At 35.5% G+C, this 16,490-nt stretch overlaps 1 protein-coding gene across 1 annotated transcript in view; it reads left to right on the top strand.

Moving 5' to 3' along the window:
• CLASP2 (cytoplasmic linker associated protein 2) overlaps positions 1 to 16,490 on the top strand; it is a 146,126-nt gene that overhangs the window by 100,613 nt on the left and 29,023 nt on the right. Inside the window, 7 exon segments of the mRNA XM_017734661.1 lie at positions 2,241 to 2,267; positions 4,195 to 4,365; positions 9,814 to 9,920; positions 13,240 to 13,263; positions 13,723 to 13,864; positions 13,867 to 13,948; positions 14,519 to 14,582. Of these exon segments, the coding sequence (XP_017590150.1) occupies positions 2,241 to 2,267; positions 4,195 to 4,365; positions 9,814 to 9,920; positions 13,240 to 13,263; positions 13,723 to 13,864; positions 13,867 to 13,948; positions 14,519 to 14,582 (617 nt within the window).

The raw sequence follows: 16,490 nt of genomic DNA, 5'->3' as shown, positions 1-16,490 counted from the left end.
CTCTGTAGCATTTTCAGATTCTTATCTTTGTCTAATTAAGTGAAATGCAACTAAGTTAATGAAAGGAAGCCAAATTCACAATAAAATTAAAATAAACTTCCCATTTGTATAATTTGTCAGGCCTAATGTTCTAAACCCAATAAATTTTAACAGATTTGAAATTTTCAATACAATTATTTCCCTATTACTAACCATATCCACTTTCTTTAATAAAACCCCTTAATAATGTGTTTAATGGCAGAAGCATTTGTCTTCATAGCAATGATTGCATCTATAAAAAATAGAATTTTTTTAGAAGTTAAACAAACAGGTGGAAGTTGCTTTTTTTCCTGTTAGACCGCTTGCCGTTCAGTTTTGCATAATTTTGTTTCCCGAGAAGTACAGTTGGATCAAACCTGATCCAGTGTTTGCAGGTTTTCTGAAATAAAGCTTTCAAATGATGTGAACAGATAAAATGTAGCATACTAAAATTCTGTAGAAGTAGTTCCCTTGAGAGCTTTGACAGTGCTCTAATCCCAGAAGTGTTTGTGAAATGAAAGCCTGAAAATGAGTCTAGTCATTGACTGGGACAAAAGTTGTGCAAAAATTGTTTTACAGATGGCTACACTGTATCATAAGCAAAAAATATGTGAATAATTTAAGAGGGAGGGAAGCTGAAGTTCCATCAGATCCCTTTTCCCCCCTCTATGAGAAACTATAAGCAGTGTCTGTAACAATTGTTTCATTAGTATTAGGAAAGTTTGGAATTAAGCTTTTTTAAAATACCTTCGTACTCCAAATAGATTTGGTAAATTCTTAAGAAGTGAAGGTGTTTGATAAATGTCTGTGGGAGGGGGTAAATTTAGGTAGCAATATAAGACTTTAGTGATGGTCATTGTCATATGACATTAAATAACTGTATATCCAGAGAAGCAAAATTAAGCCTTTTCAGTTTTTCTACTAATAATGACAGGGTTTCTTTCGTTTTGGCACAGTATTAATGTCTGAAGAGATAAATTGATAGTGTGATAACTAGATCTGACTACATGTGATGATGTGTGAAAATTAAATGCGTGAATGCATCTTTACAGCCTTTTATTACTACTTCTGTTCAGAACCGATTGCTTCAAATAGCTCATTATAACCTGTCAGTGGGGGAGAACAAGAATTCTGAGATGTTTTAAGGAAGATAAACAGGGCAAATACAAATGGACAGGCGAAGGAGAATTCTCAGGCACTGTATGCCAGCTATTTGGGTGATGCTTCTTTATGTGACTGAAAATTTTCACAGCATTGTGTGAAGCGTGATGCTTGATGTTTCCATACAGGGGATTGTTTTACTTCCCCAGCTTATATAATGAGAGAATAGCTTCATATTAGATTTAAGTTTGTATTTTTTAAAAACCACTGTAGCACAGATGCTTTTGTTAATTTTTGGGTTACAGCTATCTTTTGTTCAAAAATTGTGAAAGACTTGCAAATTTGAAATTTGAAAAAATATTTTTTTAGGGTTTTGAAAGCCCTTTACTCTTCCTCTTCTATTTTTAAATTAACATAAAGTAAATGCCTCATTATTTTATTCTTACCTATGGAAAAAAATGGTTACATTTTTTTCCTCTTCTTTCCAGTTTGGTTGTTGGGTAATTCAACAGGGTCTGCTAAAATTGCATTACAGTCATCATTCAGAGAATTTCTGAATGGAAACAAATTCTTACTTTTACTCAAGATTACTTTTAAAGAGGAAAACATTAAATTCTATGCAAGTCTTTTCAGTTGTGCCATTGTGAATTTGGTTTTTTTGTTTTGGTCATCCACCGCACCTGCAGCTCAGTTCCTTTACTGTTGTGTCTCAAAAAAAAAAAAGTTTTGATCTTGTGTGTAATTTTTGTTCAGCTGTTGAACTTCTTGAGCCTTTTTGGCGATGTAATATTCTTTTCAAGTAATATGCAGGCTACAGTTTCATGCTTAATGGAAATTTAATTCTTCAGCATTGAGTTGTTGATTAGAAAGCTGAAGAATTGTAATTTGCTTGTGCAGCTTTGCTTCATCTGCTTTGTACATAGCATCTGAGTTTAATTCTTCAATTGTGGAAGCTATTTAATAGCACTGCTTTAGCATAACCCCCTTGTGCCTTTTTTTCCTGTGTGAAATGACTAAAGCTTTCTTATTTCCATTTGCCATTCATTTTTTAATCTGCTCTGCTCCCTCCCTCTTCATGGATTATAAATCCCTACCCTAATCCTGCCTTTACACTTGTTCAGGATCACAGTCTGCTAACCCCATTGGTGGTAAGAGTCTACAGAATTCGTGTACATATCATTGTTTGATCACCTGTTTGACATACCTCATTTAAGGACCCTATTCAGCAGAAATTCTGGCTGGCTTTTTTCATATGCTGCACATAACTTGGGTGTAATCCTTATGTAGAAAGCAGGAGAGATGGGAAGTGTTTATCATTTTGCAATAGTGACTTCGTCATCTTTCTTTGATCATTCAGTTCACTTAGATCTGCTGACCAGAGTATGTCAGTGCTGTTATTAGCATAGTATTTTCAGGATATTTAGCTACATTCAGTTAATTTACAGTGCAGTGGAACACTTTGCAGGTCAGACTATAGAAAGAGTAAATAAAATATTAGAACGAGAGGTTGCATTTCTTCTGAATATTCTGAGAAGAGTAAGTTTTTTCATGTTTCTGACCTATTGAAGAAAATCTACAAGTCTCCAGCACAGTGAAACCTTTTACAGTATTTTTATTATTTTGAAGAGATACAAAACAGGAAGAAAGCATAGTAATATCAGGTCTCAGTTGAAATACCCTGATATGAAGAAACTGCCAAACCCTTAATTTTTGCAGACCACAGCAGCTTTATAGGATTTTTTATTCTTTTGTTGCTATAGAAGTTGTGCTTGTTTTTTTCCAGGCTGTGTAATACTTTATTTATCATTTCTGCTGAATAGGTCCATAGTTTGGAAAAGGGATTTTGGTAAATAATCATTTCAAGTTTGAATTCAAACAATGAATCTCAAAGTATATGCATGGTACATTGTTTTAGATTTCTCTCTTCCACCCAGCATATATTTTATTTTGTTTGGGATTTTGTTTCTTTTCACATATAGTCAAGCTTTAGTCAACTTGTATCTTTTTTTCAATGTGCCTCATAAGAAGTAACCCATGAAATTCACTTGGAAAGTTGCATGTTGTCTGTAAATCTGATAGCATCACTGTGGTCATACAGTTACCTGATTGTATTTTAAAGATTAATGAAGTGTTCAAATGTGTGTAATTAATCTTCGGTTGAAATTCTGTTTTGCTTTTTATTTGGTCAAATTTCTTGAATTCTACAGCTGGAAACAATATATTAATATCAGCTGGTGATATAAATCAGTTACATCTAGGGAATAATGAATTCCTTGTTAGGACTTAGAACTTAAATGTTCTGTAACTGAAATATCAAAATTAAAGATAAGTGACCACAGTTTCTGGTAGTGATACAGTACCTTGAACTTCTGTAGTACTTAGTAATACACAGTTTTAATTAGCAGAAACATAAGACACTTAAATATGTCTTAATCAATTTTTTAGCTTCTTTAAAACTAACTGAAGATTTTGTGTAATTTGTGGGGTAACCTCCACAGAAATGTACATGGATATTGTAATTATCTTCAGTCACATTTTATTTAGTGTCAGAACAGTGCTTGAAGACCCCATGCTTTTAAAAGCAAGGGAGAAGAGTTTAAGTGTTAGGAAAACCACATTATTCAATTATAGCATTGATTACATTGGAAGAGCTGGGTAATTATGAAATCTTAGTTTAAAGTTGCTCCCTTTAGCTTTCTAAGAGGTTGGTTTGTTTGTTTTTCTTCATTAATAGAAAATGTGATTAGTGAGACCAGGTAGCTCAAAAAAAACAGACACAGCAGTGTTCATGTTAGGGACCATGGAACTCTTGACAAAGTCCAGAAATAATAACTGCGGTTTCTTGAGCTTATATAGCATCAAGTGCTTCCTTGCATTGATAATTTTAACTACCTTGTATGTAGTACTGTAAGAACTCGGACCAAGGCATTCTATTTCATGATTTTACCGTGTAAGTTTTTCCTGATCATTTCAATCTACCACCACCCTCCTACTAACTTTCAGGTATTATTTTCTTTTTAACCATGATTGTTTATTGACTGTGTTGTTACTAATATTTATTCATTCTGCCTTCAGCTGGTAGTAGATCTGGGTCTCCTGGAAGAGTTTTGACAACAACCACACTTTCCACTATGAACACAGGAGTTCAGAGAGTGTTGGTGAATCCTGCAGCTGCACAAAAGCGGAGCAAAATCCCACGAAGTCAGGGATGCAGTAGAGAAGCTAGTCCTTCTAGGCTGTCAGTAGGTAAGAATCACCAAATAACTCTTGATTTCTTTATAGCCCTTCTTACTTTAAGTGCAAGATATCTACAGCTGGTATTTAGTTATAGGTGGATGAAAAAAACAGAATACATCCTGATAATTTAAAATGTGGCTGTTTTCTCTAGTCTTTGATAGACAGTTTTTTTACATTGAAGCTGAAACTTGGAAGTTTTTCTTGTCAGAATGTAGTAGTTGTTCTTTTCCTCGCCTCCCTGTCTTCCTTCTCTTTTTTCACTTCACACCCAAAATACCCATATCCATTGAATGAAAGTGTGATACCATTTTGAAAATATGTTCTTCATTACTTCATGTCTTCTGTGTATGTGTGCGCATGTGTATAATGCTGTGATTCTAAAATGAAAGTTACATGTCTTCAACCTCACAGTATAATCTGATTACACTTTACTGCAAACAATGTTATTGAAAAAATCTGTTGATTTTAATGGTATTGATGCTGTTCCTTGTTAATATTTTTGATTTTCTTCGTAGCTGCATAATTTTTTTATTTTCCTTCTTTAGAAAGCTGGTGGGTTTTTCATTGGCACTACTATTGATTAATTTGATCTTGAGCACAAATTCTGAATCATTACTCAGTGTTGCTTGTTTTTCTCCATCCTTTCCAAAAGGTCTTTCAACCATTCCGTGAAGAGTTAGTAAATTTCCATTTTAAGCTGTACAAAGAAATAATTTCATTCAGCTGGCTACACTTAGAGTAATCCAGCACAATCAAGAAAGTCTGTAGTAAAGGTTATGACATAATCATCAATATCTTTTCTTAGAATGCGTCTTTGATCTTACTGCGAAAGAGAATTGCATTAAAACTGCAACTTTTTTATGTCTTCTCCCTTCTGTGCTGCTGTTTGTCTGCACCCTGAATCATACTAGCGCGAGGCAGCCGCATTCCTCGGCCTAGTGTGAGTCAGGGCTGCAGTCGGGAGGCCAGCCGTGAAAGTAGCAGGGACACGAGCCCTGTCCGCTCTTTCCCGCCCCTTGGTAAGTACTCGGAGCCCCTTGTCGTGCATGGCTGTCCCTGCCCTTCCTTATGTGCGCCTAACGAATCCATGCCTCCTTCATTTAGCTTCTAGCTGGCCACCGTGCTCTCCCTTCCTTTGGCTCTCTCCCCACTTACCCCGATGGAGAATTGACCAACGTGTGAATGGGTTGCACACAGGAAAAATACACACTTTGCTAGTGTTAGTCTGAAGGAAGTCTCGGAAGGTGTGTGCTGCACAGTATCTAGGTGCCATTTTGAAAAGGCACTCCTGGTTTTGGATATTTTTTCGAAATTACGTGTTTCTCTTTCCGTTGCAGCACTCATTGCTTGGGTACTTGAGTGCAGTGTCAGCTGTTACTTGAAATTTTCTACCTAGTCAATGAATCATTTTAGTGTGTAAGAAGAAAACACACCTAATTATGTCCCCATTGCTATATGGCCAGCAGCTTATTGGTCTGATACAAATTGTGAGATTTGGCAAGACAAAAAACAGATTGATGATCTGTTTCTGAGATGTCAATGAGACATAAGAATATTAGTTTGTAATAACTTTAACATGTTGTTGGTTAAGGATTAGGGAAGGTTCTCATCTCCATTTATCCATGTCAAGGTTACTACAAGTTGATAGTAAATTTTGCTTGAAGTGCTTTTACGTGTTGGGTTTGTGGATTGGGGGTTTTTTCTGATTGTTTGGTAATGCCAAACTCTGTGCAATTGTATCTGAAACAGATCTCTTTCTAGTGTTACCTTTGTCTGAAGTAGTCTGCAGTATATATCCTCCTTATTTGGTTTGTTCAGTGTAGCTTACAGTTAAGGACTTTATAATAGTAGCTGTTAAAGCTAGTCTGAAAATAGTAAATCCCTGGTTTCTATCTCAAATTGAGGCACCCAGCTGTACTCCTAATTAGCACTGGACATATGTTGTGGTCTGTTAGGGCTTCCCACCAGCCATGGTTTAATTGGGAGAGTACAGATTCATTGAATGAAAGCTGTTTCAATGACTAAGGCTAGTTTGCCCAGATGCTGTTTAATTGGGAAATGATACTAAAAGTAGATGTTATGCAGGATACATTAGGAAACCTGTATCTTTTTTTCTAAAACACAGCTGGAAGATTGTGTTGAAGTACACACGTACCTTCTGTTCTTTTAAAAAACAGGGTGTTTTGCAGAACTCTTTGTGCTTGTTTTGCTGCCTTGCAGCTTGATTTGAACTGCATGCATGCAAGATCAGATTTACACTTTGTAATTGGTCAAATGCTTGCTATCTTAAGAAGTCTGTGTTAAGGCAGAACCACGAGATGTGTTGCTGAGATAGATGCCACTGGAGGTTTTATTTTTGTTGATGTACTTCAGTTTTATAATTCAGGTATCAAAACAACTACCTATACTAGTGAAATAGGTAGAATCGTCTGATAGCACAGACAATGCAAAGTAACATCCAGCATTGTTTAAAAAAAAATAAGGCAATTATACCTGGAATAAATGGAGATTCCTTTTAGTATGACTATTTGAATGATTTAAAATGTCATTCATTGTTTTGTTGGTACAAGTGAAAGATGAAATAAGGCAAATTCAGCTCTCTGTAGCTAGAGACAGTTTGACATGGGGATGGAAGAGGGGAATGTAACTTGTGTTGCCTCTCATTCTCAGCACAGAAATTTTTGCTTATGAACACAAAATAAAATGGATTTTATCCCCCTTTAGGGTATAAAATGACCTAAATGCTACATAATTGCTTCACTGTATACGCTGATAGGAAGTGTTTATGTAATCTCACATCTCAGTATAATGTTATAAACTGGGAGATAAGAGCCACTAAGAAGCAAGTGATTGTTAATTTATATAGAAGTGTCTATTTTTGTTAAATATAGTTAATATTAATTAACTATCAGACTAACATAATGTCCCTATTTTAGCTAAGAAATTATCTTATTGTGAGTCCATTTAAAGTCTTATTTTGATTCATCCTTTAAAAAAATGAAAATGCAAAAGTAAATACTTGACAATTTCTGCAATTTGAGGGGTACAAAGAATATTCTTGAAAATATGTTTTGGAATGAGGTATGTTTCACCCAGTATATAGTGCTCTTTTTCACTGTCTTAAAAGCTTGTCCAGCATATTTCAAAATTTCCAATGTATATAGGGGCAGGAGTCATTTCAACTTTCTTGCCTAAAGTTTGAGTTTTTAATTTTCGGTTGTATCTTTAATTTTCAGGGCTCGTTGATGGAAAGTAACAGAAAGCTTTATCCCATTAATGCTTGTACTTAAAGAGCTGTCAGCTGTGATGTCTATGGTGTGACATCCTTGGTACTGTCTCCTTTTCCATGCTGAGACACACTTTCTAAAGAACCAAGTACTCCACAAAGCATTAGTTCCAAACTAAAATGCCCTAGCCAAACTTCGTCATAACTTTATTTAGTTAGAAATAAAGTACATCACCGTACCTTATGAAGGGAGTAAAGAACTTAATGTGGAAAGACACAGTGTTGTTTCTGGGATCTTTACAGGACTTAGGATCATTGTGGAGTGCACTCAGGTTAAAAGATGCTTCCCAAAATGTCACTTGGTCCATGTCATCATTACATGATTCGAATCAGACTCTTAAATGGTTTTTGTTAATCAGAGAAAAGGACGATTAATTTGATTCCTGGTTTCTGTTTATGCTACTTTATGTATCCAAAAGGTGTAAAGTGTTTGCATTTACAGTTATTTATTAAATCATAAGATCATATCTGGGGTTTATGCCACTGTGGGTGGACATTTGGATTCAAGTTAAAATTTTCAGTTATATGTGATAGCATTCTGACTTAAGTGAACTGAAGAAAGAAGTTGAATTGTTTAAAAACACATTTAATTTAAAAATTGCTTGTTTTAAGAAAGAAAATACAAGCAATGGTGAGTCAACTTCTTCTGAATCACTAGAAAACCAGTTTTATGCAAGTGCTATAAAGAGAGGCCACTCAGTTTTATTCAGAAATCCTTAAGGGTCTTTGATGTCTGCTTTCCATAACTTTAAAGAGCCATAATGAGTTGTAGTAACTAACATGTGTTTCAGTTTCACATTTTATTTATTTAAATAAAAGAATAAGTATGTGAATTATTACTTGCATTGACTTATATTAAACTTGTAATTATAACTGGATAATTCTAACTTTCATTTACATAGTGGTAAGTTTTAACTGAGGTTGAGTTGTCTGCAACATAGGCAAGAATTCAGATGTGTACAAATTGTCAGCTGCCAACACAGTGGGTTCGTGCAGGAGGCACTTTGTGCAGATGATGTTTGATATGTAAGCTCTGGCTCTGACTTGAGCACACAGAATTTAGTTAAGTCTACAATGCAAGACCAGTGTCAGTGCACTGATAACTCTTTAGGTATTTATGGTTATTCTGTTTGTGTGTGACTGTGTGCATGTGTGTCTATGCACCTTTTCTTCTTTGAACTTAAATTTACTTGCTTTTACCCTGCTCTTAATCTTTTAAATTAAAAAAAAAAATTATGCATGAAATGTCCAGTGTACATAAATGTATAATCATATTCTGTATAATCAAAGAACTTCCCTGAAGATTTTTGCTTCTGTTTAATGCTCAGTTTCTTGTGCTTAAGCTGAATCTTTTTGATAAATACTCTCGTTCATCTGAGCAGCTACTGCAGCACTTCGATTCCGTGGTCATAGATAGGGTTTATTTAATCCTGTTATTGCAGCTTCCAGACATCACTCCAGATCCACTGGTGCCCTCTACGCTCCTGATGCTTATGGGGCCACAGGTGAAGGATGAGTACCCTTTGCTGTCATCTGTGCAGTCATCCTGGATTTTTTTTTCCCCACCCACTTGGTTATTCTCATAGTTCAGTTTTAGAAAGTATTATTTATATTAATTTGAGTTTTGTGGTTTTAATAATCCAGATAGATGTGTTTATGTTGCTAGATTTTGTCTCCACCCTCATCCTCTAATGTTAATCCTTTTTTTCCTTAACAACATTTTTTTACTTGCAGAAGAAGTTTTTTTAGTTTTCCTTTTTTTTAGTATTTGTAGAGAATTCTTTATGCATGTAGTTTTCTAATCAACAGTCTCAATAGCCTTCCTATTGTATTTGCTTTCTTTCTAAATGAAAACAAAAACCCAAAATGAAGAAGACATTAATTAAAAAAAAAAACAACAAAACTTCTTTCAAATAAAACCATTGGTTTTTTCCATGTGATATTGAAACAGAATGCTTGTAGGTGACTGGTTTTTTACTTGAATTCTTAATTCTGTCTGTACCACTAAAGACTTCAGAATGAAAATGTTTTTTTTATCCACTACATAATTTATTAAAAATGTTAAGCAAATGCTTTTCTTCTGCTTGGGTTTTTATAAGTGAGTGTGATATTTACATCCTAGCTTTCTATTCTGATTGAATTCTTTGTATTTCTTTTTGTTGTTGTAACAGGTACTGGCTTTGGAATTAGTCAGTCAAGTAGATTGTCATCATCAGTCAGTGCTATGCGAGTTCTGAACACAGGTTCTGACGTGGAAGAGGCAGTAGCAGATGCTTTGGTAAGAGTCTCACACTTAGCTCGTGTAGGCTCTTAAAGTGTTCGGTACCTGTACATTAAATATGCAGAAGAACTTGTCATTTGTTATTTTATTGGCTTCTTGGAAAAAAGAAACTGAGTTGTTGGAGCTGCAAGTATTGGAATTTAACTTTTGAGAGATGTGTTTTTTTCCGTGGCAGACAGGAAATAGTCTTTGACTGTAGTGTTGCAGTGGCCCAAGGAGCCGCTTGAGCAGGTAGAACTAACCAGGAGTTTCTCACAACAGCCAGAAAAACTTCAGGGTAGGTTGAAGGCTTGTTAGAGCTGGGAATGATGACAGCTAAAGCCCTCTGCTTACCTTAAGCCTAGGTGCCTTTTAAAATTCTTCTGTCTGACAGCAGGTGAGATTGATGCTGAAGAGAGAAACTGATGACTGGGCAGCCAAGCCCCACACAGCCACTCACTCACTCCCCCATCTGTGGGGTGAGGGAGAGAATCGGGAGGGTAAAAGCCAGAAAACTTGTGGATTGAGATAAAGACAGTTTAATATGGAAAGCAAAATCCATCCACAGAGGCAGAGCAAAACAAGGAATTGATGCAGTGCTTCCCGTGGGCAGGCAGGTGTTCATCCATCCCCAGGAGAGCAGGGCCCCATCACACACAACGGTGACTTGGGAAGACAAACACCATCACTCCAAATATCCTCCCATTCCTCCTTCTTCCCCCCACTTTATGCACTCAGCATGATGTCAGGTGGTGTGGAATGTCCCTTTGGTCAGTTTGGGTCACCTGTCCTGGCTGTGTCTCCTCCCAGCCTCCCACACACCCTGAACTTCCTGGCCAGCATGGCAGTAGGAAAAGCAGAAAAGGCCCTGGCTCTGTGTGAGCTCTGCTCAGCAATAACAAAACCTCTGTGTGTTATCAACCCTGTGTTCAGCACAAATCCAAAACACAGCCCCACACCAGCCACTGTGAACATTAACTCTACCCCAGCCAAAACCAACCCAGCAGGTAGCATCTCGTAAGTATAGGGGTTTTTTTTCAAAATGTTACACTAAGTTAAAACTAGTTATGCCCTTCTCTTTCTTAAGCTATACAGTTCTTTAAAAGGGTGGCTTTGGCTCCTCTACCTTCCTGTTCCAGTTAGCCAAACTGAACACATCATGTATTTTGCTACTCTGACATTTACATCAGCAAGCTGAAATCCTCAGTTAATTTAAAATACTGATGTCATGAATCAGATACATTTTTATCAATTATTGTATACTTATTTGCATGTCATTAAATACTTGTAAGTACCTGTTTTCTAGTTACCAGAATGCTTTAAAGAAATGGTTATTTCTCTGGTTTAAGAAAAACTGTTATTTTGAAAGTTAGTAAAAAAATACAAATTAGACTCTAAAAAGATAATTACAGACATATAACTGAATAGAGAGGAAAAAAATTTCAAAATCTGAAGAACTCTGTCATATTCTTAGTATGACTATTGATTTCTTGGCTAATACTTTTTTCTTGTCATATTAGTTTAAAATTTGTGTGCCTTGACTGGCATAGAGATCGGAATATCTGTGAAATCTTGCCAAAGTGGTCGTGGTGAAGTTGAGTGCATTTTCCCCTGTCTGTTATTACAAACTTGAAAAAGTTTTCAGCATTGGTGGTGAATGCTGGTTTATAAACTGGAAGTCAGTCTGGATTTTGGAATAGGGAACAATAGAAAAAACAGTCCATGGAACATAGAAATTTTCTGGCTATAACTGGAAAGCCTGTGCTGTAGTCTTCACACAGAGTGCTTCACAAAGAGTATCTTTAGTACTTTATCAGACTCCTAGCTTATTCAAATTTAGCAGGGCAAAGTGTGTAGTAAGAATAGAAGTTGAGGAGAAGGTCATGTTTCCAATGACTGCTCTTGAGGCTTGAATGTGTCCCGCTATGTTGAAGCAATAAAGTTTCTTCACAGAAACTAGCTTGCATTACCTGGATCCAAAATATCATGATGCTTCTAGAAATGTTAGAGGAAAATCAGTTTGTATACTTTAACTAGAGTCTGACATTATAAAAAAGGATCAAGAACTGCAGCATTTTATTATTGTAGTACTTGCATGCCTGATTCCTTGCCATGCTCTGAGTGGTACAGGTTGTCCTGTGCAAAAGGCTCCATTTAGATGAAAATCTGGTTTTAAACACCCTTGTTGTTTTATCGTAGACGGAAGAGTCACACTCATAATGGTATTTTTAAAAGGTAGAATGTAGAGTCCTGACATGTAGTATAAATAAAAAAATGAAAATATTCCAGATTGTGTTACTATTTTTTATTTTATAAGAAGTACTCGACCGATTTTAGTGGTGCTTAAGCCAAAGAGGTGTCAGTCTTCTGCCTAAGATCTGTTTTGAATATTGCTGCATAAAATGCAGCAATAATGGGAATCTTTACATATTTTATGTCTTTTACTTTAGTACAATCCTTGGCATTTCAGATTCATTTATTGAAGAATCTTTTTTTTTTCCTTATGGTGTCTCTTTTCCAAAACACTTAATGTCTCTGTGATTTTTCCCTTCAGTTATTCTCTTACACATGTATGTGTGCTCATTCTGTTGACCATAAGCCTGCTTACTGCTTGTTGTATTGATTAGTTTATGATCAGTATTGTGATATCCTTTAAGTTAATCTGTGGTTAAAATGAGAACCCTGTGCAAATGGCAGTGGTAATTAAGGGGAAAATGATCACTTATACTACTGCTTCTTTAAGTATGTAACAAAACTGAATTTTTAAATGCTAACTTCAAGTCCAAAATTTGAATGGCAAGAGCTATTCTGCAGAGGTGTGTGGTTTTCGTCATTTTAGGTTAAATAGCTTTTTTTACCCCTCTGACATTTGGTTATGTTGTGTTTTGTTTTGTTTGCTTGTTTTTGTTTTTAGGGTATTTGGGATATTGCATTATGTAATCAGTTTTTTTGTAGAACATTGACTGCAATTGTTGCAATGACAAAATTTAGATATTAAAGTTAAATAGTGCAGCTCAAGGTTTTGTACTTAGATAACAATTGACTGCATGTGTTAAGTCTTCATGCTCAAATATCACTGCAAAAGACACAAAGATTTTGACAGAGAAGTCTTTGTGACCAACCTGCCCATGATATGTAATATTTCCCTGAAATGAAAGCTTAGCAAAGTACTTCTTGACAATGTGTGATGTGCTGATCAGACACAGAGAGCTAAGAACAAAATTTACAGTAAGACTGTATGTTATCCAGTGGCAGGGAGTTTACTACTCACAGTGCTGCTATGCCTTACCTTCCTGTTCTCAATTTCTGTTTCTTTTCAATAATTTACTGCTAACAGCTCTTAGGAGACATACGGACTAAGGTATAGAAACTATTTTTCTTCTTCAATAGTTTAATATTTTGCTATTAACATGTTTGATATAAAATGAGTTAAAATGTCAAAATACATTTAGAGCTTCGATTCTTATATTCTGTAATGTATATAAAGCTATGAAGTGAAATAACTAACTTGCAACAGTCTTTTGTCACCCTGTTATGCAATTTTATGGGTTCTTGCAAGAAAACCTTTAAGTTAAATATTTCATCAAATGTATGTCTTCTCTGCATTTGTTTTGGGTTTATATTTGGAGTACTGTGTAAGCCATACTTTAAAATACTTTCATTAACTTGGTTTGACCTGCTGAATGGTTGGAGCCATTTGTCACTGCAGGGAGTAGGGGTCACACCAGTTATTTAAACTGTTGGTCTTTCGACCCATTATGGGCATGTTACGTTCTCTCTCTGAGAATCAGTGCTGATCTTCGGTGTCTCTGTACAATAGAAGAAGCCCGTGCGAAGAAGATACGAATCATATGGGATGTACTCAGATGATGATGCCAACAGTGATGCATCAAGTGCCTGTTCAGAAAGGTCCTACAGCTCCAGGAATGGGAGCATACCGACATACATGAGGCAGACAGAAGATGCTGTGCCAGCACCAACTGGTCAGAGAGGAAAGAAGGCCTTCTAGGCCTGCAGAACTTACTGAAGAACCAGAGAACTCTAAGGTAGGATGACATCTTAATAAGGAAGGCATTTTGCTTCAAAGTTGTTGAGGGGTGGAGGGAGAGGGAAAGCAGGGTGTGTCTTTGAAAGTAAGATGGGGGAAGGAATAAGGAAGCTTTTCTCACTTCTGGCAACTAGTGTATATTTCTATACTAGTGTATGTAGTGAATCCAAAATTGAGAATTCTTGCAATACAGAAGGTTCATAAGATGCTTCCATTTGCTATCAATAGAAGGCCTTTTTTTGTTATTATTACTGTAATTTTGGGGTATTTATTCAGAAGAAATGGTTTACTACTCATTACTAGGAACACCTTTTTCGTTACCTGCTCTGTTACAAAAGTATGGTATAATGTATGAGACAGTTTAAAGAGACATTTCTAGGTTTTAAAGTCTCCTTTTAGACAAAAGCTATTACATTTTTACCCATGTCTTAAACAAAATGGTTTCCACTACTTTATTTGCTAGATTATTTGAGTCAATATTTACTCTTGATTTCACTGATTGCTATGCATTAGTGTTCTAGCAGAGCTAGCAAGGGAGTTGACTGATGTATTGTTTTCACTTTGGCAGTCGTGTTGAGTTGAAAAGATTGTGTGAGATCTTCACAAGAATGTTTGCTGATCCTCACAGTAAGGTACGTTTAGGTTTTTCTTATTTTCAGTAAATGTCTGAAAACATAAATTAATAGAAAGGCAGTTATGGTAAATTATGTCAGTGATATTTGCACATGTAAAATTTCACAAGCAAAAGCAGTTAATGGTATCAGATTTCAACTCCTTTAATTTGGAGTTTCGAACAAGATAATTTTTCCCATTTTTCTGCAGCATCATTGAAATAAAATTAAGATTAATGTCATATAAAATGCACTGAAGTAGTCCAGCAGTTCGTACTCAAAATTTGTGTTTTTAAGAAGTCGTTGTTTACAGAGGCCACTTCAAGACAAGTATAGATTTTCTCTCAATTAGAAAGAAAAGTCTCTGCAGTAATTTAAGTTGCAGAGGAAGTTGTCTGACTAAATCATACGTAATCGGATAAACTATGCCAAATGTGTACTTATTTGTTTTCCAGGATATTTTGTATTATCATAGCTGATGATGTCTTCCATGAATGTCATAGATAGGTCTGGCAGTTCAGACTGGTGAATAATTTTTACATCATTTTTTAATATTCCATCAGGAGACTGTACTTTGGTATAAAAGAAGATGTGATGTTTTATTCAGTTTTACTTAGGTAAAGACTCAGTGTGGCTGATATAACAAGGAAAATAATGCTTTCTGTTTTCTAAGGCCATTAAAATCCTTTTAAGTGAGTTGCTTTACATGATAGTATTTTTACAGTGTTTGTGGGAGGTGGTTTACTAGTACAGCTTGATTAAATGTCGCAATTTCTCATAGCAGAAGGAATGCAGGTAAGTAAGTAGCCTAATAAATGTGATAATGTAAAAAAAAAAATGCAGCTTCGTATTGTATTTAATTATAGGCTTGTTTGGAAGAAATAGTATCTTTTATATTGAGTATAACATATCCCACTTCGTGTCCATATTTCGGAATTGATAAAACTATAACTCAGATAAATTCAGAGCAGGCTGTTATTTCAGAAGTATTGACTTCTCCCAGAAGAATCCTGAAAAACTACTTTGCTTATGCAATACATTTTACGTGTTTTTAAGTCTTCCTTGTTGCTGCAATTGAAAATTAAATTCAGAGTGATTAGAAGTCTTGACAAGTTAACTTAGTGTTCATCTGTCCTCTTTATTTTTCCTGTTGGAAGAAGTGACTTAGCTCCTATCTCTGACACCATGTATTTTGGAAGTAACTTGCATTGCAGACAGCAACATGGTATTAAAGTTGATCACACACTGCAGAAATCCAGAAGAAAAGACTAAACCAAGCAGTTAAAAAGAAGAAAACATTGCATAAAAAGTCAAAGTAGAGGAAAGAACATTAAATGTTGAAATACTGCTGGAATATTTACTTTTTAAGTAAAGTAATGACAAAATTCTGAATAGCAGGTTGGTTTAATTGTGCTTGTTCTGTGTTAGTGGTGCAGCATATATGTCAGAGCCACTTTGGAGATTTTTGTGTCGCATGGGAGCCAGGAAAGGATAATGCAAATGTTCCAAACTTTAGTTGTATGTGTCAGAAGAGCATTTTACCTCTTAAATAAGCCTTTAAGAATGTTACATTGAGTTGTTCGGGCTGATTGTTCTGTTTACTGGCCACTGTGATATGGAACAATGGAGCTTCAAGTTTAAAAATTTGGCGTGTGTTGTAACATGTGGTACAGCTGTTCCAGTCACTGAAGCCTTGCCTGCTTTTTGGTGTTGCAAAACTATTAATAGTCATCAATATGTTATCAGGAGAACCCTTTAAGTATTAAGAATTCATTATTTTTTTTAAATGACATATGTCTACATAAATCTCATCTTAGACTCTACTCAAGTGTCTGTAGGAATTATTCTGGCATCACTTTTGTGGTTTTTTTTTAATGTTTACTTTAACATGGTATCTGGATGCAGGAAGTTACACAGAATAAGAGAACA

This window comes from Corvus brachyrhynchos, unplaced genomic scaffold, assembly GCF_000691975.1.
Source record: "Corvus brachyrhynchos isolate BGI_N302 unplaced genomic scaffold, ASM69197v1 scaffold94, whole genome shotgun sequence".
Classification (NCBI taxonomy): Eukaryota; Metazoa; Chordata; class Aves; order Passeriformes; family Corvidae; genus Corvus; species Corvus brachyrhynchos.
The sequence above is the reverse complement of the archived record's forward strand: the minus strand, read 5'-3'. Positions and strand labels throughout refer to the sequence as shown.